The following is a 21,427-nucleotide window of genomic DNA, read 5'->3' as shown; positions in this document are numbered from 1 at the left end:
GCCCTAGCTCAGGCTAACGTGTCTTTACATTTAAATTAGCCTGAGCTAGGACTTACCATAAAAATTTAGAAAAATCAAAGCCACCACCCAAATCCAGGATACGCCTGGGGAAGTGAAAATAGCCCAGAGGTTGGGCTCTGACAAAGTTGGGAGGAGGGGGCAAGAGAATGGGTACAGGGGATGCGGCATTTGCTTGTTTAGACAAAATGCTTTTAGAGCCTCTGAGCTGGCAGGATCCCAAACACAAAAGAGCAGAAGTATCAGCGAGTGAGATTGAGTCATTGCTCCTTCCAACCCCACTTCCACCACCTTGGAGGTCAGTGAGCAGAGCATCTGACTGAATTTGGGAATGAAATTTAAAGGACTTTGTTTTTCGATTCATCTATAAATTCTAGTCAGTTACATTTCAGACAGCATTTTTGTTCTGTTATCCCCTCAGGCTGTGATGAACGAAGGGAGGACACTTTGATGCCTAGTAGAAACTAATAACATAAATGCCCTTTTATTCCATGTATAAATAATGAAACAGAAAACCAGCAGACAGAGCCAACACCGTGTTTTCCAGTCATTCTTGATATGCCTTGGAAAGCAACTTTGCCACTCACCCCACGGTGATATCAAATATGTTACTGCCCACAGAGCTGGACACAGCCATGTCTCCCAGGCCTTTCCGAGCGACAATCACACTGGTGATGAGGTCAGGAATGGACGTGCCTGCTGCTAGGATCGTCAAACCCATGATCTCTTCTGTAATCCCTATTGTTTCACCAACCTGGTAAAAAGTAACAGCGATGATAAGCCATGGCAACAGCAAAAGGAAAAATCTGAAGCTCTTCAAAGCACCAACCACATGCTACTTTGTGCAAACCCAACACGTTTCCAGAGAGCTCAGCATACTCCCGCGGCCTCGGAGGGAGGGTATGGCGAACCGACAGATGGGGAGATGGGCCACGGAGAGAAGGAGCAGGGTCCCTGCTCAAGGCTGCAGGGAATGACGCAGCTCCTTTCTGGAGTACACGTCTCTGCCTGATATAGCTGTCATTGATATTCCAGCTATAACACCTGCACCTTCTCAGAACTGCCCCTCCGAACACCTGTTCGTGTCACGTTTCCATCTCCAGAACCACGGACACCTGCTATGTGCCAGTTAGAGGCTGGAGATAGAAGTATGGGCACCACAACACTGCCCCTACCCTCAGCCTACTGAAAGAAAAAAGCTCGTGAACAACAATTACAAGTAGAACAGGAAAGCAATGGGCACTCAGAGGAAGACTCACTGGATGCCAGAGACAAGGCAAAATTGAGCTTGCTCTCGCAAGTGTGTCCAACATCGCCAGGTGGGGAGGAGCAGGGCATCCATGACAGAGAAAGCCTGGAGTAAGGCTAATAAGCAATGGTCAGTTGGGTCAGACTGTGAAGGGCCTTCTATGTGAGGCTACAGCATGAACATTAAGACAGAAGAGCCGCACTTGAAAACACTACACTCACTGGAAGAAAAAAGGCAAATTTGACCCTTCGTAAACAATCTAGAAACTACAAAGTCACTTGAGCCTCACCGTTCCCTGGGTACTGGCCATTGACCCTGAAGGTAAAAATTGTCCTTGGGCCCCGCTGACGTTGAATGTAGTTCCTGCTGTTCACTCACCTGGTGAGCCCACCAGACCATGAGGTATGAGAAAATGGCTATCCACACGATGGATCCCAGGAAGGTGATAACAAAAAACTTCCTAGACTCCTATTTGCAAGTTTGAAAAGGAAGAGAAATAAGTTGCCGATGCTAAAGGTCATTGGCCCTTCTGAGGGAGCCCCAGAATCAGGGACGGGATCTGCTGAGTGAGTGATGGAGAGGATCTGGGGATGTGTCAGCTGAGATCTGGATCTCCAGTGAGGACCCCGGGATGGTGGCCTGCAGGGGAGTCCAGCCAGCAGGGCATTCAGCAGTCACCAAACTGAAGAGGACTGTTTGCTTGCCCTAGAGCCAGACTTGCCTAGGTGTTTGGTTTGGTATCTGCCACCTCCCCCCTACCCCACCCATCTCTGGACCTAGAGACAGCGTATGGATGGCCTTTGGGTAGGGTATGTTAGCACTTTCCCTATAAATGAGAATACTGGGTAGAAACAGTACTTTCCCCCTAGGTTTTCAGAATATCCCTGGAAATACAGGGGCGGAGTGGGGACGTCTTGGCATCATTCCCACATTAAAATCGAGAAACTGAGAATAGGAGTTGAGGGACCAGATCACATGCTTATAGTGATGGAAATAAGCATGTCTTAGGGCCTCCCAAGCCCACTGGTATGTCCCCATAGGTGCATGGTCCCATCTGGAGCTACAAGTTGCATCCCAGATACTCTCTGTGGTTGAGCCCTGCCAAGCTGATTTGCCCTGTCTTCTCACTTCTTGAGCGGGAGTGCTTAGAGACTCCACAGATTCCCTGGGGTACAGCTGGGCAAACTCACCAGCCTCCGGACATCAGGCACCGTCAACCACAGTGGGAACACAATGGGCAGGAGGAAGAGGTAAATGGCTTGCTTCTGCCTGGTGTCGGGCCACTCCAGGGACAAAGGCTCCTCATTTGCCTCCTCTTCTTCCTCATCGTCCTCCTCTTCCTCATCGTCGTCCTCTTCCTCATCGTCCTCCTCTTCCTCTTCGTCCTCCTCTTCATCTTTACTGTCACCTCCATCACCTCCCCCTTCACCATCTGTACCTTTCTCGTCACTTTTGGCTTCACCTTGACTCTCAGCATTGAATTCCTGCTCTTCATTTTCACCTTCATCAGCTTTCATTTCACCCTCTTCTGCTTGGAGTTCACCTTCACCTCCACCTTCATCAGCTTTCATGTCCTCATCTTCTGCTTGGAGTTCACTGCCATGTTCACCTTCTTCTCCTTCTGCTTCAATTTCACCTTCACCTTCCAGTTGAGACTCACCTCCACCTTGCTCTCCATTTTTGCCTTCACCAGGAGCTTCACCCTCTTCAGCTACTATTTCACCTGTGCTCTCAGCTCCAGCCACATCTCCTCCCTGCAGTCCAAAGCCAACAAATTAATGTGTAATAACTGCTGGGTTTGTTTTCCCTCCCACTTTCCCCCCACTTTGTTGTTGTTGCTGTTCTCAGAATGGATCTAAAAACTTTAGGAGGAGGAGAAATCATTCAGCAAAATTCCTCCACAACCACAACAGTGGTTGTCCTTTCTTTATTTGATTATTTTCAGGGATGGAAGACTCACCACCTAAGGCACCCTCTGTATCTTGGCAACTCTGATTAGAGTCTATATTTGTAACAAGGTTCTACTCTCTGTGCATAGGTTGACTCTTTGGAGCCACACAGAACAAAGCTAATCACTCTTTCATGAGGCAGCTCTTTTCCCTGAGTTAAAGATTCCCAGTCCCTTCCTTTATTCCATGCTATGGCCTGGAGCCTCCTCCCCATCTTGGTGAACTCATTCTAGTTAGATTATACCCCATGAGGAAGCTTTGAAAACTGAAACAGAACACCACACATAATAGGATCGGACCACAGAATGGAATAAGATTATCACTTCCCTCTCTTGGATACCTACTTCCATTAATGTTGCCTAATATTGCATATCTTTTGGTGGTTACATTGCTGAGCCTACTAAAACTCCTAAATTGTTATATTACCTTACGTATGTAAAACTATGATGGTAATACCTATTTACTGGGGGGTTTTATGTGCCAGGCACTATGTTAAGTGGCTTCAATAATAATAGCTAGCACTTACTGTGTCTCATGAGTCAATTAACTTATGATATAGATGGAATTAAACCCATCTGACAGATGGAGAAACTAGGGTACAGAATAGTTAAATAACTTGCCCGTGGTCCACACAGTGGTCCACATGGTGTAAGTGATAAAGTTGGGATTTGTCATATGGATAGTCCAGCTCTTGGCCTCTTAACCACCAAGCTACCCTTCTTCGCAAATGCCAGGGCTGAATGAGATCTTTGGTTCTCCGTTGGGGAGCTTAGTATAAATACTAATTTTCAAAATAAGTTAATAAAATAAAAGAAATCCAGATGTCCTGGCCCCTCCTGGACCAACTGAATTAGAATCTCTGTGATGAGACCTAAGCCAAGAATCTATTTTAACATGCTCACAAGTGCTCCTAATAGATGCATTTGCAGACCAGTGTTTGGGAACCAAACACTGTGACTCCATGCACTCTAAAAGGCTTTGATTCTGAGTGTCCTCAGATTAGGTGCCCAACTAACCTATAGCACCATGCCTGGCCTGTCCCTTGAGCAAGTGACCTGCGATGTGTGCTCATAGAGTATGTCATCTGTAACGAAGTTCACACAGCCAACCCCAAGGGATACTCAGTGATTCTGAACTCCACTGCATATTCAGATCATCTGAGGGTTTTAAAAACATTCATACCCACCCCAGATACTCTAACTTAATGGTCGAGAGTACATTTTTTTAATTTTTAATGTTTTTTATTTATTCTTGAGAGAAAGGGAGACAGAGCATGAGCCAGGGAGGGGCACAGCAAGAGAGGGACACAGAATCTGAAGCAGACTCTAGGCTCTGAGCTGTCAGCACAGAGCCCGACACAGGGCTCGAACCCATGAGCCGTGAGGTCATGACCTGAGCCGAAGTCGGATGCTCAACCGACTGAGCCACCTAGGTGCCCCTGAAATACTTCCTGCCCTCCCTCCCCCAGCCCCATCAGGAGAGAAGGCTTACTGGGGGAGATGACAAGTCATTTAAATCCATAGGTGTGGGAGTGTCTGCCCAGCCTGCACCCTTTTCTCTGAGAACTGTCACCCCTAACACCCTCTGAATGGGTGGCTCCATTCTTCTGTGTTGGAGTCAGAGCACCCCAGCACTCCCTGTCACAGCTTAGACACAGGCTGGATCCCTGACCTGTGACCTGGTTTAAACAGATTCTCTCTTCTGAGACTGGGAGCCGGTCATCGGTTGACCTCCATAATGGACTGGGGCCTAGAGTGGTGCTATGTGTGCTAATAAGAAAGCAAATGCGGGGCACCTGGGTGGCTCAGTCGGTTAAGCACCCGACTTCGGCTCAGTTCGTGATTTCATGGTTCGTGAGTTCAAACCCCACATCAGGCTCCGAGCCTGGTTGGGATTCTCTCTCTCTCCCTCTCTCTCTGCCCCTCCCCACTCGCACTCTCTCTCTCTTCCCAAAATAAATAAAAATTGAGAGGAAAAAAAGTCTGCACACAGGGAAGGGAACATGAGGGAGCAAAGACAGACAGTGAGAAGCCACCAGGGTCACAGCTGCCTGCTTAGAGCTGGGGGCAGTTCTTTGTGAAATGGAGCTTCGCTTCTGGCCCTGGGATTCCAGGAGATCTCTCTGTCTCCTCTTAATCCCTTGTACTTGAGCTGGCTGCAGTGGGTCTACTCAGGACACTCATGATACCACCAAGAGGTCTTCGACACTAAACCCAAAGTTGCTGGCTTAAGGATGAGGTATAATTGACTATTTCTGGGTGGCAAACTAAAAAAACAAACAGGGATGGAACCTGCAAACTAAATGCAAGTCTATCACTGACCATCATCGACTCCCTTTCTGACTGGGCTGCTGGCCCCACACCCTCGCTGTCATCTCTGAGCCCTTACTGAGCACAGCCGCGTGTGCCAGGCACCGCACTTCTCTCTGTGGGACAGACAGTTCAGGAGTGCATCCTGCCCTCAGGAACTTCACTCAGCAGCGAGCTGAAGGAAGAGAGACTCCTAAATGGAGTGCGGGGAAGGCAGTGATAAGAGCCCTGGGACAGGGACAAAGCACATGGGCATTTATTCATCAGATGGGGGTGGGGGGCCAGGGAAGCTTGAGGGCAATGGAGGCATTTACAGTGGCCTGGAAAGGTGGGTGAGGCGATACATGCAGGTGGGGGGATACATGAAGGGGAGGAAACCAAGGTCCGGAGGCAGAAGAGCACGGAGACAGGAGTCCAGTGTAGCTGGAGCGTGGTGGAAGAAGAGGCTGTGTGGCTGTAAAGGCAGCGGCAAGCCCTGTAGACAAACCTCAGGGGGTTCCAAGGCATGGAGCTACGCTTTGAGCTGCCTGGTCTTACTGCCCCCTAGTTTCTGAAAGACCCCCTAACAGTTATTCCTTATGTTCTCCTAGCACGTGACCCGTGGTGGCACATTCTCGTGTGCATATACCGTACTCACACTAAGGTGTTAACGGTGAACTAACTGGCCCCATGAGGTATTATTTGATCTTCAGAGAAAGGGCCATACTTACTTCAGAGGAATGAACCTCAAGCAGCATTTCAGACCTTCAAGAAGGAAGACTCTTTGGTCAGCAACTCCTTCCCTGGGCCTGTTCAATCCCCTCCACCTGGGAAGAGGCTCGTGCCTACCTGACTGCCAGGATCTTCCTCCTGATCTCCCTCAACATCTGGAGCAGGGGCTGGTGTGACCGTGACCGCAGGAAGCTTGGCTGACTCCTCCTCTTTAAAGGACAAACATGGAAAAGATCAGAAGAGTGTGCCAGTTTTTGAGGGCAGCTGGCAGAGCCAGTGTGAGGGGCTACAGGACGCATCCACCCCAGGGTCTCAGTAAGTTTGGGGAATTTCTTGTTGTTAGGAAAAGTAACATGATGGGATAGGAATTATTGTTGCCCTGTCCACAGAGATACCTGCAGATAGAACAGCCGGGAGCTGGCCATCCTTGCTCCCCCTGTATTCACACATATTTCCATCCTGACCAGTGGGGCCAGGGATCCAACCTATAAAAAGCTTGGGCAACTGGGACCAAAGAGAGGGCAAAGCCCCAGCCCTCAGGGTCTGACCCTGCCCCCTACCGCCTACATGGAGAGGATCCTGATGACTTCAAAGGCAGCACAGCAGTTTGGAAGCCTTGAAATAGGTGGCAGGGAAGGGAGACTCAGAAAGCCTGGAGAGCCGGGTTTAGGAGCAGACCCTCTCACTTCTTCAGACGAGTCAGTTGACCTCTCAGCCTGGGTTTCCTTGTCTATTGTATGGAAAAAATGGCTGCCGCTCTCCCTCCTTCCACAGGTCGCTGGGTGCATGGGGCAGGCCCGGTGTGCTGTGCAGAACCCACAGGGGCAGGAGCTTCCTCATTCCCTCCATCCCAGGTGCCACATGGATGCTGGACTTCTGCATCACCAGACCCCTGGTGTCCTTCCCTCCTGGGGTTGCTGGTCTCAGACCAATCCCTAAGAGCACTGTCCTTTTGTAGAGGTGACAGGAAGAAGAAACAGAGGTCCCATGGAGTCTCATTTGGGATGAGATTTAGTGAAAAAGAAACGGGCCTTCAATAACCCCTTGGCCTGGCCTGGCCCATCAGAGGAGAGTGCGGAGGGGCTGTCCAGAGCCTCCCTAGGGCCAGCAGCCCAGTCAGAAAGGGAGCATACTGGAAGGAGGAGGCTAGAGTGCAATGGCACTCAGGGCAGCACCAGACTATATCACTCCAGCTGACTGGCCCAGACAGGCCGAGAGGCACGTCTCAGCCCCTGGCCAACAGGAAGGAGGAAGGTAGCATGAGGAAACCCACCAGTTTCACCATCCTCTCACCTGGTTTGTTCTCTGCATTAGCATGAGGCTTGGCTTTGGTCTCCTGATTCGAGCTCTCCTCCTCCTTATCCTTGGAGGGATGGGCTGCAAATGAGAAAGGGGAACACATCTTATCTGAGGCCCTTCAGTTACACTGGTCAGCTGAGCAACCAGAGCAGCTGAAGTGGGTGGGAAGAGGCTGGCCTGGAAGTCATGGTCTGGGTTCCGGTCCTACTCCGCATGTTCCTGCTGCCCGCTCCCAAGCTTTCGCCTTAAATTCCCTGTATGTTACTAACTGGCTGTGACCTTAGGCAAGTCACGTCCCCTCTCTGATCCTATTTCCTCTCTGGCAAGATGACATGGTTGGACTCAGAGGCAACAAATAGGATTTATTTTCTTTACGAGCTCGAATGATGGCTGTTTTGAGTGCTGGATTGAGGAAGATTCTGATCCAAGGATAGTGGAGGTTTTACCATGATTTATTGGTAATGTCTGCAACGAGCAGGGAACGGACGAAAAATGGCAGGGAGACATGTTTGCCATCCTTGGACTGGATTATCTGTAAGGTCCTTTGTAGCTTGCTTTCTTCAATGAATTTACCAGAAGCTCTGCTATAGCTCCAGGAGCACTACTGGTGAGACTTTCTTCTCTGGTCAGAAAGGGGAAATAGCCTACCACCAACCTCCCTGCCACACCATTTTGCCCCTAGGTACCCAGAGCCTCCTTTCGGATCTCTATGAACACATTTTGCCAGAGGCCCAAAGAGAACTATGGACAGAATAGTGCTGCTCTGATTTCCAGGCAAGAAAACTAGGGAGGGCAATCTTTTTCAATGTGATGATGCTCCAGGCAACATGCAAAGTTTACATGTGTAATTCAAGGTGGGAGGCACAGAGACAGGTGCAGGGGCTCCTGCGGGTCCTCACAGCTGTGTAACCTGGGAGGGTAAGGACAACGGCACAAGCGAGAAAAAAAGTGGCATCATGGAATCTATTCTGGAGTCCAGGCTGGCTCTCCCCTGTGAGCGCTGGGTGACCCTGGGAAGCCTGTGTGCCCTCTCTAAGCCTCAGCGTCCCCCTCTAAAAAGGCAACATCATGATATACTGAGAGCACTGATGTGGGGGTCCATGAGACAAAAATAAATAAAAAGGCTTTAATGCTACAATTAAATATTGCTATGTTAGCTGGGATTCTGATACCAGATAGTCTGGGTTCGGATCCTAATTCTGCCACTTGATAGTCAGGGACCTAGCTCAGTGATTGCTTAACCTCTCTGTCCCTCAGCTTCTTCATCTGTAAAATCTTACAGAGTTGTTAATGGAATAAATAAGTTTATACATGAATGTGCTTTAAACAGTGCCTGGCACCTAGAAAGCACTATATAAGCATTAGCTACAACAAGGACGAAGTGAGTAATGGAGAGCAGCTGTCCCACCCAGGAAGCATCTCTGCAGTGGCCCAGCATTCCAGAGAGTTTGAGTTAATAGGGAACCTGAAGATCCTCTAGTTTATGACAGACAGACTGAGAAGGTACAATGTGGGAAGCTGCTGGGACCAAACTCTGCCTGGGTCCAGGATGGGCAGGAAGCATAAACGGGTCTGGAATTTCCTCCTTTCAGCCTGTCAACTAAGCTCTCAGAGATGGTTCAGCTGCAGCTGCGTCTGGCAACAGGCTCCATCCTGCAGGGCCCCCACTCTGGCATGACTTCCAAGTGTCCTGGTGGGCCAACCCAGCAGGTGCTCTTCAGAGCTGAGATGTCAGGAAGCAGGCCCTCCGCTGCCTGCTTCACCCACACACCTTTAATGCCCCCCCTGGCATGGATGACGCATTGCAATCTTCTGTTGAGCAACAAACACAGAGTTGTTACCAAAGGAGAGAGTCCCACTCGTTCTGGTCCTGGTGCTGAGAATATCTGCCGACTGTTGGCTGGAAGGGCTGGCAAGAAAAACCAAGTCCCCCTGTTTCCTTCTCACTCCTCATCACACACCCTAACCTCTCATTTCCCTTGCCACTGAGGAAAGCAGGTCAGCTGCAGAACCTCTTTCTGTCCCTCTCCCCCTCTCTCTCTTACATATGCACACATCCATAGATGTGAAGTCACCATAGAAGGCATAGGATCCTGGAGAAGAAAGGCCCCTTCACAGGGTGGGTGAGAGTTCAGACCACACATCAGCTCTGTGGAAAGAGTTGGAACACCTGGAAAGGGTGGAAACATCTGGACAGCCATTTGGAAACAGCATATGGAAACACAAACATGGATCTGGAAAGTCTTGGGAACAAAGGCCTTCACCACAGTTCTGCAAGGTCCCAGGCCCTCCTGGATGGGGTCTGGGAGTATAGAATCCAGGTTGGCTTCTCAGAGCAGGACTTCGTCCCAGAGCGTATCAGCAGTTACCCACCACGAGGGCCTTTCCACGCCTCCCCGCCTGCCACATGTGCCCACCATATACCAAGCTTGCTTGTCTTCCTAGGGATGACTGTCGCTGGCTCCCCCAGCACTTGTTTCCTCACGTGGCCTCTCTACTCTCAGTGTGGCCGGATCATCTCCTACTTAGTATCAATCTTCTCTGACCTCTGCCTGGCCTGGCCATCACATAATCCTGTTAGGACAAGTAGGTCAGCTGTTGGCAGGCTGCCAGTCATGGAAGTGGCCCAGGCAAGGGGCCCTGCAGTCCCATTCAGGAGATCTTTATCTTCAGGACTTTGCTAGAGTTGGTGATTCTACAAGGAGTGGCCGAGAGTAACCCAGAGATACAGCTTCCTTCACCGCCCCAGGCCAGGTACGCCCCCAGCACGATCACCCACAGGCTACTGCGTAATGCAAACTCCACTCTCAAAACTCCAGGGGCACTGTTTTTCTGGAGTTGACACTTGGGAGTAGCCTCTCTCAATGTCTGCAGAGGCTCACCCTGAGGATTTCCTGAGGAAGGTTTCATCACCTCGGCTTTGTCTCTGCTTTTCCCAGTACAATAGCCTTCTAAATACCCTAAACCCAATACTGTATCTGAAGAGGATATTTCAAGGCCTGAGGAAATTCTGAGCCCCTTCCCAACCTCTCCCCCGGCCACTGCTCCACCACCCCCGGGCCCCCCCCCGCAAGATTTGTCCCTGAACCAGAAAAGTCAGTGAGGGTGTTTCCCGATGCTCATGGGCCAGTCTCCAGTGTCATATTCAGCTCAGCCCTCAGCCCTCCTTCCAACTACATTCTGACCCCTTGGCTTCTGCCCACAGGCCAACCTGGGCTCCTAGTTTTGCACCAGAGATCCAGAGATGAAGGGACCCAAGGAGAACAGGAATGTACCTGAGGGTGCCCTTTAGGGGCCTGAGAAGCATTTTAGGAACAGTTCTCTGGGGAAGTGGGCCAAAAGGCAAGACTTGGTAAGGTGCATGGAGAGAATCTTAGCTACCCCCATCATTTGTCAATCAGGACCCACTTTACTTTGGACCCCTGTCATCCTCCAGAAGTGGTCCTGGCAGCTCCTTTGGGGTTCCTGGCTAGGGAGAGGGTTAGCAGTTTCCCTAGGACTCCAGAGCTAGACAAAGACCAAGGGGAGGTGCTACTCAGAGCTTCTGGGCTGTGGGGCCCTACAGGAGGTACCCCCAGAAGTGGCCCCGGCAGTCAGCCTGGGCCAAGCTGCCTGGCTGGAGGTTCTGTGGGACACTGGAGACGACTCGTGGGTGGTGGGCTATGCAGGGAAGTCACTGAGGACAGCCCTGACATCGATCAGAGCAGGGCACATGGCACTCATGGCCTCACTAACTACAAGTGGACCCTTTTACAGGAGGGGACACACAGACATGGAAGCCATGGGATACAGATGCCTAACCTTAGCTCCTTGGGGCCCTCTCCTGTTGAGTCCCATGTCCTCTCTCTACCCTGTCTCCCAGACAGTTGGCTTCATCCCCCCACTCCGTCCTCATCCTACCCACTGCCTCCTAGTTTTGCATGTCCCAGGTCTTGTCCACCTGCGGGAGGGAGGGAGGGAGTGGACAGGAGACCACGCAGGTCCAGGGAGGCCTTGCTTACCTTCTCCCAGAGGGTCCAGGCTGTGAAGCATGAGCCGGTAGATGGTGCTGCGGATGGTGCTGTTGTGCAGAGAGGTCGAGCTGCTCCCTCGGGTCAGCATTGCTGGGAGCTGAGCAGGGGAGAGCCGCACAGGCCTCAGTGAGCCCCTGCCCAAGCCAGGGGAGGAGCCACACAAGGGCCTCCCTAACCCTGCCTCCCTCCCATAGAGCTCAGAACAAAGCACAGGAGCCTTCTCCTGGCCTCCCTTCTCCCTTCCCCTCAGTGAGAAGAGTTACATTCTGCTTTCTTTCTCAGGCTCCTCTCACTCTTCCATGACTGGCTAATTTTACATACCAAATAATTCCCCAAGGTCTCAACAGGGAGCAGACAATGTGTACTAAGCATAACACATTACCAAGGGTTTGTCCTTCCCTGAAAATGCACTGTCATAGAAACACACACCCACACACAGCGCAGACGGACCCCTGGGCACGGGCGCAGCCCTTTCCAGTCCACAAAGCATCATCGCGCTTTATCGTTGCCCCACCCCCAGATAAGCAAGGCTGTGACCCCCTTCTACAGAAAAGGACATGGAAACTCCACGAGGCTACGTGATTTATCCAAGGTCGTGTGGGGAGTAAATGAAAGTATCAAAATGGGCACTCAGGTCTTTTGATTCCCAGTTCAGTCCTTTTTTCTACGCACAGGTGCTCAAGAGACCTTCGGAGGTGCACACATACACACATCTGTACATGCAGATACCCAGATGTGACACACATAGAAATATCATCTGATGTCCAAGGGAACATCCAAAGACAGACTGACACTTGCTCTGTCCCTCCCCCACGCTCCCCACGCCACCCCCATCCCTCTGGATCTGAACTCTTCTGCCATCTAGTGGCTGTGGTAACACAGTACTTCATAACAGCTCTGGGGATTTTCTTCAGATGAAGAAGGTTTCAGTCAGGCCCCAGACTCTCCCTTCTAAGGTTCCCATAATTCTCCCCAAATATCCCATAGGCCAAAGCAGCCAAGATACAGTTTTTCAGAAGCCTCAGACCCCCACATGCCCCCAGTGCCTCTCCTATGTTTCTCTTATTTCCAGGGCATCCCAAAGCCACAGGTAATTGGGCTTTGAGATCAATTCTAAATGTTGGGGCTTGAGTTCATCTAGTCCAAACAGTCATTTCACAGATGCAAAAGCTCACACAGCAAACTAGTGGTGGAGCGAGCAGTGATGTTCTGGCCTCAGCTCCCAAACAAGCACCTCAAGCACCTCGTCCAAGGCCACCTTAGAGGTGACAGTCCTGTTGGCAGAGGAGCTGGCGCCTTCCCTGGCTCATCCTGACAGCACTCCCTGGGGCTTCCCAAGCCTGAACCCGGCCCAGCACCCCCAGCATCAGGGCCACAGGGCCTCTGAGACCCTGCAGCGCCCCCTCTGGGCAGACTCCACATGGCACCCACCTTTAGCTTCTTGTTTTCCTGCAGCTCATCCACCGCAACTGCCCCATTGCCTGGCTGCAAACAGGGACAGGAGTCACGAGATGTCTGGAGAGACCCTTGCTCTCTCTCCCTAATTCTCTCTCTCTCCAAGGAACCCTCAGTTTGAGAAACACACCCAGAGAGAAGCTGGTCTCGGGACATGTTTTCACATGTGCAAACCCCAGCCTGGCCTTTCACAGTCTGGCTTCAGCCCCCCGCCCCCCACAGTCTTCTTAAATGTATCCACTCACGACAGCCCACTACCACCAACCGTCTCTCAGTCCCTCAAATGCACCGTCTTTACCTGCTGTGAAACCCTCATCACAGGGTCCCTCCTCCCATGTTTGGAACCCTCTCTCCCTCACTCCCCATAGTTCAGGCCTCCATTTACATGTCACCTTCCTCTGTGAGGTTAAAGTGCTGTCTAATTATTTTTTATATGCTCCTGTTCTTTTCCTTCATAGCACTTTCCTCAATCTAGTCTTGTTTTTCATAAACAAATAAATCAACTGCCCCACTAGCATCTTGAAGGTAGATTGCCTCTTTCATTCACCACCATGTGTTCGGCGTGAAAACACTCTTGAGCACTTAGCAAAGGTTCAATAAATATTTGTTGAATTAATGCATGAATGAACCATCCTGTAACTACACCCAATCTATTCGAGCTCCTGTTCCCTTGTTTACACCTTTTCCCTCTGCATAAAATGCCTCATCCGTTCCCCCCATGCCTCCAGTTTTTCAGAAAATTCACGGTGAATACTTCTATAAAGCTTTCCTGAATGGCCCCTTCCCCCGCCCCCACTCACTCCAGCTCACTACAATACCTCTCTCTTCAAAAGCTGTATAACAAGAGTAAGCACATTTTGTGTTACCAAAACCTGGCTCTGTGATCAAGTAAGTGCTAGTGTCCTGGGGAAGCTGTAGGGCAGCCATCTGGGAAATGAGACAGCCCTAGAAAAATCCAAGATGAAGAATCATTAAACCCACAGTAACTATTGTCTGGACCACTAGCTTTCCACCTGGCATTTATTGCTTTATAATGCTGTTTGAACTTTTAAAAGAATCATTTAAAAAATTTTTTTAATGTTTATTTATTTATTTATTTTTTCAATGTTTATTTATTTTTGGGACAGAGAGAGACAGAGCATGAACGGGGGAGGGGCAGAGAGAGAGGGAGATACAGAATCCGAAGCAGGCTCCAGGCTCTGAGTTGTCAGCACAGAGCCCGACGCATGGCTCAAACCCACAAACCATGAGATCGTGACCTGAGCCTAAACTGGACGCTGAACCGACTGAGCCACCCAGGTGGCCCTAATAGAATCATTTTTTTAACCTTGCCATATGTGAGTTATCTACCCAGCTTGACTCCATATTTTTTTGAACTTACGATACAGTCATCTGTTCCCCAAGCCTGTGGCATAGGTTCTTGTACACAGGAGGTGCTCACTAAAGGTGAGCTGAATGAGGAGCTACTCCTAAGTGGCTTCCAGTACTATCTTCAGGTGGCAGGGTCACTGATAGCTGCCCCCAGTAATTGTCTTCCCCTCCTCACTGCCGGCCTCCATGGCCAGAACTAGAACTGGACTTGCTCTGTATCTCCTGTCTGTGTTTCAGCTCAGAAAATAAAGAAAACACTGACTGGGCCAGAAAGGAATCGGGACCAATTCTATCTCCAGATAGAAAGCAGAACGTGATTCAAGAAATGAGAAGGTCAGATAAAGGTGCGGTGGTTGGAGGGACGAGGAGGCTTCCAAAAGTAAGTAGAACTTGGGGTGCCTGGGTGGCTCAGTCGGTTGAGCGTCCGACTTCAGCTCAGGTCATGATCTCACAGTTTGTGGGTTCAAGTCCTGCTTTGGGCTCTGTGCTGACAGCTCAGAGCCTGGAGCCTGCTTCGGATTCTGTGTCTCCCTCTCTCTCTGCCCCTCCCCCACTCACGCTCTGTCTCTTTCTCTCTCTCTCAAAAAATAAATAAACATTAAAAAATTGTTTTTAATGTAGATAGAATCTGAGTAAGCTTTGAAGGATGGGGGAGGTCTGAATGCTGGATATACACTTGAATAAATAAACAGATGGATGAACAAATGAATATGCAAATGAATGAAATGGAGCAGAAATAACCAATCTGCATCTGAAGGGAGCACTCTAGATTTCTTGAACAAAGGCCCTGACTCTTTCGTGACACACCTGTAAGTTCACTGGGATACTGGAAGCTATAGCACCGACCCCCAGTGGCCCAGCCATCTCACTGTTTATCATGTCCCACCCACACCCAGTGAGTTTTTGGAGGTAACAAACTGTGAGGAGCCAGGCTGCCCTTTGGGGTAGCCAGTTCTGTCCTCAGAGGAGCAGGAGAGATTGACTTTTGCCCCATGATGTACAGGCCTCCTGATTTTTCTGCTATTCAGGTTTACTCAAGCCAAAGTACTTCTCTAGGAGCGCATCATTCTTTGCACACACCAATATCTTCTCCCTTCAGCATGTACTTCTAACCTTCTGACACCTTTCACATCCACTTTCTCATCCAATACCGCCAACCCCGTGAAGTAGACAAGGTTAGCGCTATTACTGCTTTTTGATAGATGGGAAAACTGAGATGCAGAAAGAGCCCCGGGCTTGCCCACACTCACAGAGACAGTGTCAGAACTCCGATCTCCATTGGAGGGAGATATTTGTTGCTGTTGTTGTTTACGAACTCCTATTTCTTTTCCCAAGGTATTGAGGTAAAAATCTCTATTCCCTAGTGGCTCTGCAAATTATTGACATTTTAGATAAATGGACATAAGTGTTTGCCTACTTTTAGGTGTGGACGATGGGTCCACTTACAGGAAGCAGTCCGGCAAGTGGGTGCATTCAGAATATGCCCTTAGTACAGACACATTTCATATCCACCTCTCACACCAACCCAGTGCCCCTCCTCTTTCTTCAGCCTCATCACCCCACCCTCCCCTTCTCCTCACGAAAACTAGCAAAGGGGCTGAGGAAACCAAAGAGGATGTCTCCATGCCAGCCAAAGCCCCCAGCACCTGCATGGTATCTTGCTGAGGTTGAGCAATAGGACCCCTTGCTGCCATTCATGGGAACCTGGGATGGCAAATATGGCAGGCCCTCAGGGGGCTTCCCCTCCTGACTTCCAGTTTCTGTTTCCCACTGATGTAGCAGTTAATCATTGACCTCTCCCCTTCTAGACCATCCATGACACATTTTCTGAACCATGTATTTTAGTCTTTGTTGTTATTGTTGTTTTAAGATTCATTTAACAAATATTTACTGACCCCCTGGTCTGAGTCCTGCCTTCACCGAGGTTAGACTCTAATAGGGGACTCTTCACTCTAGCCCTTTGCTGAGTACAGTCTTGCTTCCGGATCCACTCATTTGTCTAGGCTGGAAACCCAAAAGTCTACCCAAATTGCTCCCTCTCCTTCACAGCCCAGGTCCAATCAGCTGTCAGATCTAGTTACTCAAAGTCCTCACTGGTGGCCTCGTGTCTCCACTCTTCCTGCCTACAGTCCTGCAAGCCTCTGACTCCTGATCTGTTCCTCTTGCAGCTCATTCTCCACCCCTCAGCCAGAGTGATTTTCTGAACAAAGCACAAATCATGTCCCTCCCCTGCATCCTGGGGGTTTACTGTCCTCATGAGGGAGTCCAGACTCCTTGGCTGAGCACACACTAGCCTCCTGCTTACCTCCAGTCCAGCACTGTCCAACAGAAATAGAATGCAAATCATATACGCAAACGTAATTCCTGTAGCAGCCACATGTTTTTAAAGTAAAAGAAATGAGTGGAATTGATTTTAATAATATACTCTAGCCCAATATACTAAAAACATTATAATTCAACATGTAATTAATATCATTGAGCTATTTTACTCCCCCCCTCTTTTTTTCATCATACCAAACCTTTGAAACCCAGTGTATATTCTATACTTAACAGCATAACTCAGTCGGGCCAGCCCCATTTCAAGAGCTCTGTAGCTACGTGTAGCAACTGGTCCGTATTGGACAGTGCGGCTATATCTCCTCACGGTGTCTCATTCCCTCGGCCTCTCCACAAGCCCAGGAGAGTCCTGGCCCCAGCTTCAGTCAGCCACCCCCTGCTGGTCCTTCAAGATTCTGTTAGACATCACCTCCCGGAGGAAGCCTTCCCTAACTCTCTGGTCTGTTGACGTGTCTAACCCCTCAGCAGTACCCGCTGCAGTACTAAGCCCCTCAGTGCTTTCCTATACCATTACAGGTGATATTAACTTTATTTATTTACTTTGGGGTGGGTGGGGGAGAGAGAATCCCAAGCAGACTCCACACTGCCAGTACAGAGCCCGATGCAGGGCTTAACTCACAAACCATGAGATTACGACCTGAGCCCAAACCAAGAGTCAGATGCTCAACTGACTGAGTCGCCCAGGTGCCCCTGAAATTATCTTGTTTTTACTTGTTTATCATCCATATGCCCTCTCCCCCACACTATTAATGTTGGTTTTCTATTTCCAAGTTATTCAGATGGTAGAGCATCTAGAAATCATGCTGTTACTTGTAGAACACCATGTATATCTAATCGCATATTTAATCCCATCATTTTCAGTATGAGAAAATATTACTGTGTTGCATGAATGCATGTAAAATCTCAATTATAAGCACACATGCATTCATGGAAACAAGCTATTAGACCAGGCATGATCAGGTTCTTGAGTTCTGTTCATATTTGTTTCTTACACTTTCATTTTGTCATCTGCCAGCACTGACTAGCAGGTGAACACTAAAAAAATTTTATGACGAAAAGAAGGCTTAAAATTGAGAATTGTACTCATACCAACTTTTTGTGACAACTGGGGGGAAGCTAAGTATTCAAGGAGTTGAACGAGGGAACCCTGGGGCTCCTGGCTGGCTCAGTCACTAGGGCGTGCAACCCTGATCTCAACATTGTGAGTTCAAGCCCCACAACGGGTGTGGAGCCTGTTTAAAAAAAATAAATAAAAATAGGGGTGCCTGGGTGGCTCAGTCAGTTAAGCATCCAACTTCAGCTTAGGTCATGATCTCATGGTTCGTGGGTTTGAGCCCCATGTCGGGCTCAGTGCTGACAGCTCAGAGTGCTGGAGCCTGTTTCAGATTGTGTGTCTCCCTCTCTCTCTGCCCCTCCCCTGCTCTCTCTCTCTCTCTCTCTCTCAAAAATAAGTAAACATTAAAAATTTAAATTAATTAATTAATTAAAAATGGGTGAATGCTAAGGAAGGAAGGAAGGAAGGAAGGAAGGAAGAAAGGAAGGAAGGAAGGAAGGAAAAAAAAAAAACCCTCAGCCCAGGCTAGGATGCTTAGTGGATTCCCTGCAGCCTAGAGCAGGGACGGGGGAGGGGGCTGGCCCACAGAGACTGAAAAGGCTTTCCTGTCCACAGCCCCCTTGTCTCCACAGCAGACAGGTACCATATAAGCCACTGACAGAAGCCCTTGGAATAAATGTCAACCCTGACAAGAAAGGGAAGGGGTGGCTCCTTAGGAGGTACTTGGTTTGCCTGCTTGAGAGTCATATTGGTTGGTTTAATTAAAAAAAACCTTGCCAGGAAAACAAAACAAAACAAAACAAACAAAAAAAACAGGCCTCAATGCATTTAGGAAAGAGTGGCAGACTTTTCTCCAGAGTTTCACATTCTGAAGTATTCTTGAGGGCATGATGTGGATAGAGACCCAAAGGGACCCAAAATAGGTTTGTTCCCCTCCCCCCCACCTCCTCCCACGGATTCCTTTTCACCACTGGCTCCCCTCCAGCCATATTGCCAATTAGCATCTCCTGCAGATGGCTGGTCCTTTCTAGCTAAGCTGGGAGCTCTCTCTATAATGGCCAGAGGTGCTTCAACCATTGAGAGATAACGCTTTTAAAGCCAGGCTAGTGTATCCGCTTTGCTGTTTATTGGCTTTCTGTGACTATGCATGGTCAAGGCAAGTCAGATATTTATCATGTCAGGCTAGAACAAATACATGGACAGGTGTACGCTTTATACTCAGGCATACTTTCTACTCAGGTATAAAATTTCAGAGCAAGCTAAGTTAGCCTATATCGATAATAGGGGTCATAAAAGGTATCCCAAACCAATACATGCCAGTTTGACGATGTTGTCTAAAATATCTTAGCCCAGGGGTGCCTGGGTGGCTCAGTCGGTTAAGCGTCTGACTTGACTTCCTCTCAGGTCATGATTTCACAGTTTGTGAATTTGAGCACCGCTCAGTCAGCTCAGTCAGCACAGAGCCTGGAGTCTGCTTTGGATTCTGTGTCTCCCTCTCTCTCTGCCCCTCCCATGCTCACACTCTGTCTCTCCCTCAAAAATAAATAAACGTGAAAAAAAAATTTTTAAGAATTAATAATTCTCTGATCTTGTCTCCAAATTGTTCACATAGAAAAACACCTGCAAGTATGTTGCAATTGGTAAAACACCATGTGGCCATTTCCGTGTGTTTATGTTCTGTCTGTGGCTGCTTTCATGCTGCAACAACAGAGCTGAGTAGTTCTGACAGAGACTGTATGGCCTGCAAAGCCTGAAATACTTACTATCTGGCTCTTTCCGGTAAAAGTCAGCCAACCCCTGCTCTGGGTCATCCCATTCACTTTATAGACAAACAATCTAAGGCCTGGTTGAAAAGCAAAGTGACTTTGTAGCACTTTGTATAAAGCTCGTTTTATTACAATTACTCTTGCCAAGCCTGTCCTTTCTACTGGAAGGGACACAATCTTTTTCCCACACTGCTTTTCATCTAAGTGCTTAATAATAAAGGTTTGTTGAATGGCATTGACTTGCCCAGGGCAACGGGGAGAGTCTGCAGTGTAGCCTGGATTAAAATCCAAAAGTACAGCTTCAGAAATCAGTGGTAAGAACCACCAACTCGCTGTGAAACTAGCTGAGTTAAATATATCTGCTGGGGGCCTCACTTTCCTCTATACTGGAGTCCCTGAACTGTTAGGATTTCCTGAGGAAACCGAACCAAATACTTACGGATCTCCTGCTAGAGACAAGACCCTGGGAGCACCTCTTTGGGAGATGCAAAGACTGTTTCCTGTTCAGTGGCAATGATGAGCTTGATGCTGTAGCCACCCCCTCTACCCCTCACCCCAGGCTGCTAACGGAGGCAGGGGGAGGCCCAGGTGTCTTTCCTATTCCTATTTCTCTCCAAAAGGAGCTGGCTCACACTGCCCTCCACTTCTCTTCCTGCTGCTTAGACTTCCGGAGCACCTGTGGCTCTGACCTGGCCTACCCCGCCTCTCCTTGGCTCCCTACCACCCTGTCTGGGTATGCCCCACTTCCCTCTGACTTCTTCACTTTGGGCCATGGCAGACTGAATAAGCCCGGTTTCCCTGGATGCCTGCTTTCCAGAGGTGATGCTCAGAGAGGAACCATTAGTCGGGGAGAGGTGTGCGTCAGTATGTCAACATTAGTGAGAGAGCAAGGCACGTTCATTTTCATGTTAAAGTCAAACAGTTCACAGGGATAAACTGCAAAAACAAATGCCAACACAGTTTACTAGATCAACAATTGGATTTTCGAGAATTGTTGCATGAATTCAAAACCGAATAGCTCACCCTCAGTCTATTAGTGAAGTGCAGGATAATTTATCTCCCTCTGACCAAATCATAGGTCTTGGCCAGCCAAACATAGACATAAAGGTAGAAGCAAAGACAAAGACAGTTCTCTCTATATATATATATCTATCTACCTCTATCTCTATCTCTAGAAGCATCCAACTTCTGCTCAGGTCATGATCTCACAGTTCATGAGTTCAAGCTGCATCGGGCTCCCTGCTGTCAGCACAGAGCCTGTTTTGGACCCTCTGCCCCTCCCCTTCCCACACTATCTCTCTTTCAAAAATAAATAAACATTAAAAAAAATTTTTTTTAAAGAATGCTCTATCTCTCTTGCTATTAGAAACTTGAGGTGAAATCCAAATCCAGATGCTTTAAAAACCATGTAGCTATAGTTCTTGTTACTTGTATTAATTTTCAGTGAGGAGTTGTTAGTGCTGGAAAGTACTAACTATAGGTTTTTATTTTATTTTATTTTTTAAAAGATTTTATTTTTAAGCACTCAACATGGGACTGGAACTCACAACCCCAAGACCAAGAATTGCATACTCTACTGGCCAAGCCCACCAGGCTAGGTTTTTAATTTTTAAAAAAAATTTTTTTGAATGTTTATTTATTTTTGAGAGAGAGAGAGACAGAGACAGAACACGAATAGGCAAGGGGCAGAGAGAGGCAGACACAGAATCAGAAGTAGGCTCCAGACTTTGAGCTATCAGCACAGAGCCTGACGTGGGGCTTGAACTCACAAACTGCGAGATCATGATCTGAGCCAAAGTCAGATACTTAACCGACTAAGCCACCCAGGCACCCCATAGGTTTTTAACTTTAAATAAATATAAATTTACTTTTAATAATAGCCCGTAATTCAACCTG

The 21,427-nt window shown here is 48.6% G+C and overlaps 1 protein-coding gene across 4 annotated transcripts in view; it reads right to left on the bottom strand.

Annotated features, from left to right (window-relative positions):
- Positions 1 to 21,427, bottom strand: part of SLC24A1 (solute carrier family 24 member 1) — a 38,731-nt gene that overhangs the window by 1,170 nt on the left and 16,134 nt on the right. For 2 of the 4 annotated variants that reach the window (XM_040493015.1, XM_040493014.1), the window contains exons 3-9: positions 12,980 to 13,033; positions 11,537 to 11,645; positions 7,530 to 7,613; positions 6,354 to 6,445; positions 2,458 to 3,021; positions 1,646 to 1,735; positions 606 to 772 (exon numbers count right to left, since the gene is read on the bottom strand). In XM_040493015.1, coding sequence (XP_040348949.1) covers positions 606 to 772; positions 1,646 to 1,735; positions 2,458 to 3,021; positions 6,354 to 6,445; positions 7,530 to 7,613; positions 11,537 to 11,645; positions 12,980 to 13,033 — 1,160 coding nt within the window. The remainder of the gene's footprint in view (positions 1 to 605; positions 773 to 1,645; positions 1,736 to 2,457; positions 3,022 to 6,353; positions 6,446 to 7,529; positions 7,614 to 11,536; positions 11,646 to 12,979; positions 13,034 to 21,427) is intronic. The other 2 variants (XM_040493017.1, XM_040493016.1) reach the window with 2 other exon arrangements.

Source organism: Herpailurus yagouaroundi, unplaced genomic scaffold (genome assembly GCF_014898765.1).
Source record: "Herpailurus yagouaroundi ecotype Mexico unplaced genomic scaffold, PumYag 184, whole genome shotgun sequence".
Lineage (NCBI taxonomy): Eukaryota > Metazoa > Chordata > Mammalia > Carnivora > Felidae > Herpailurus > Herpailurus yagouaroundi.
This window is presented reverse-complemented; position numbering and strand designations above follow the sequence as displayed.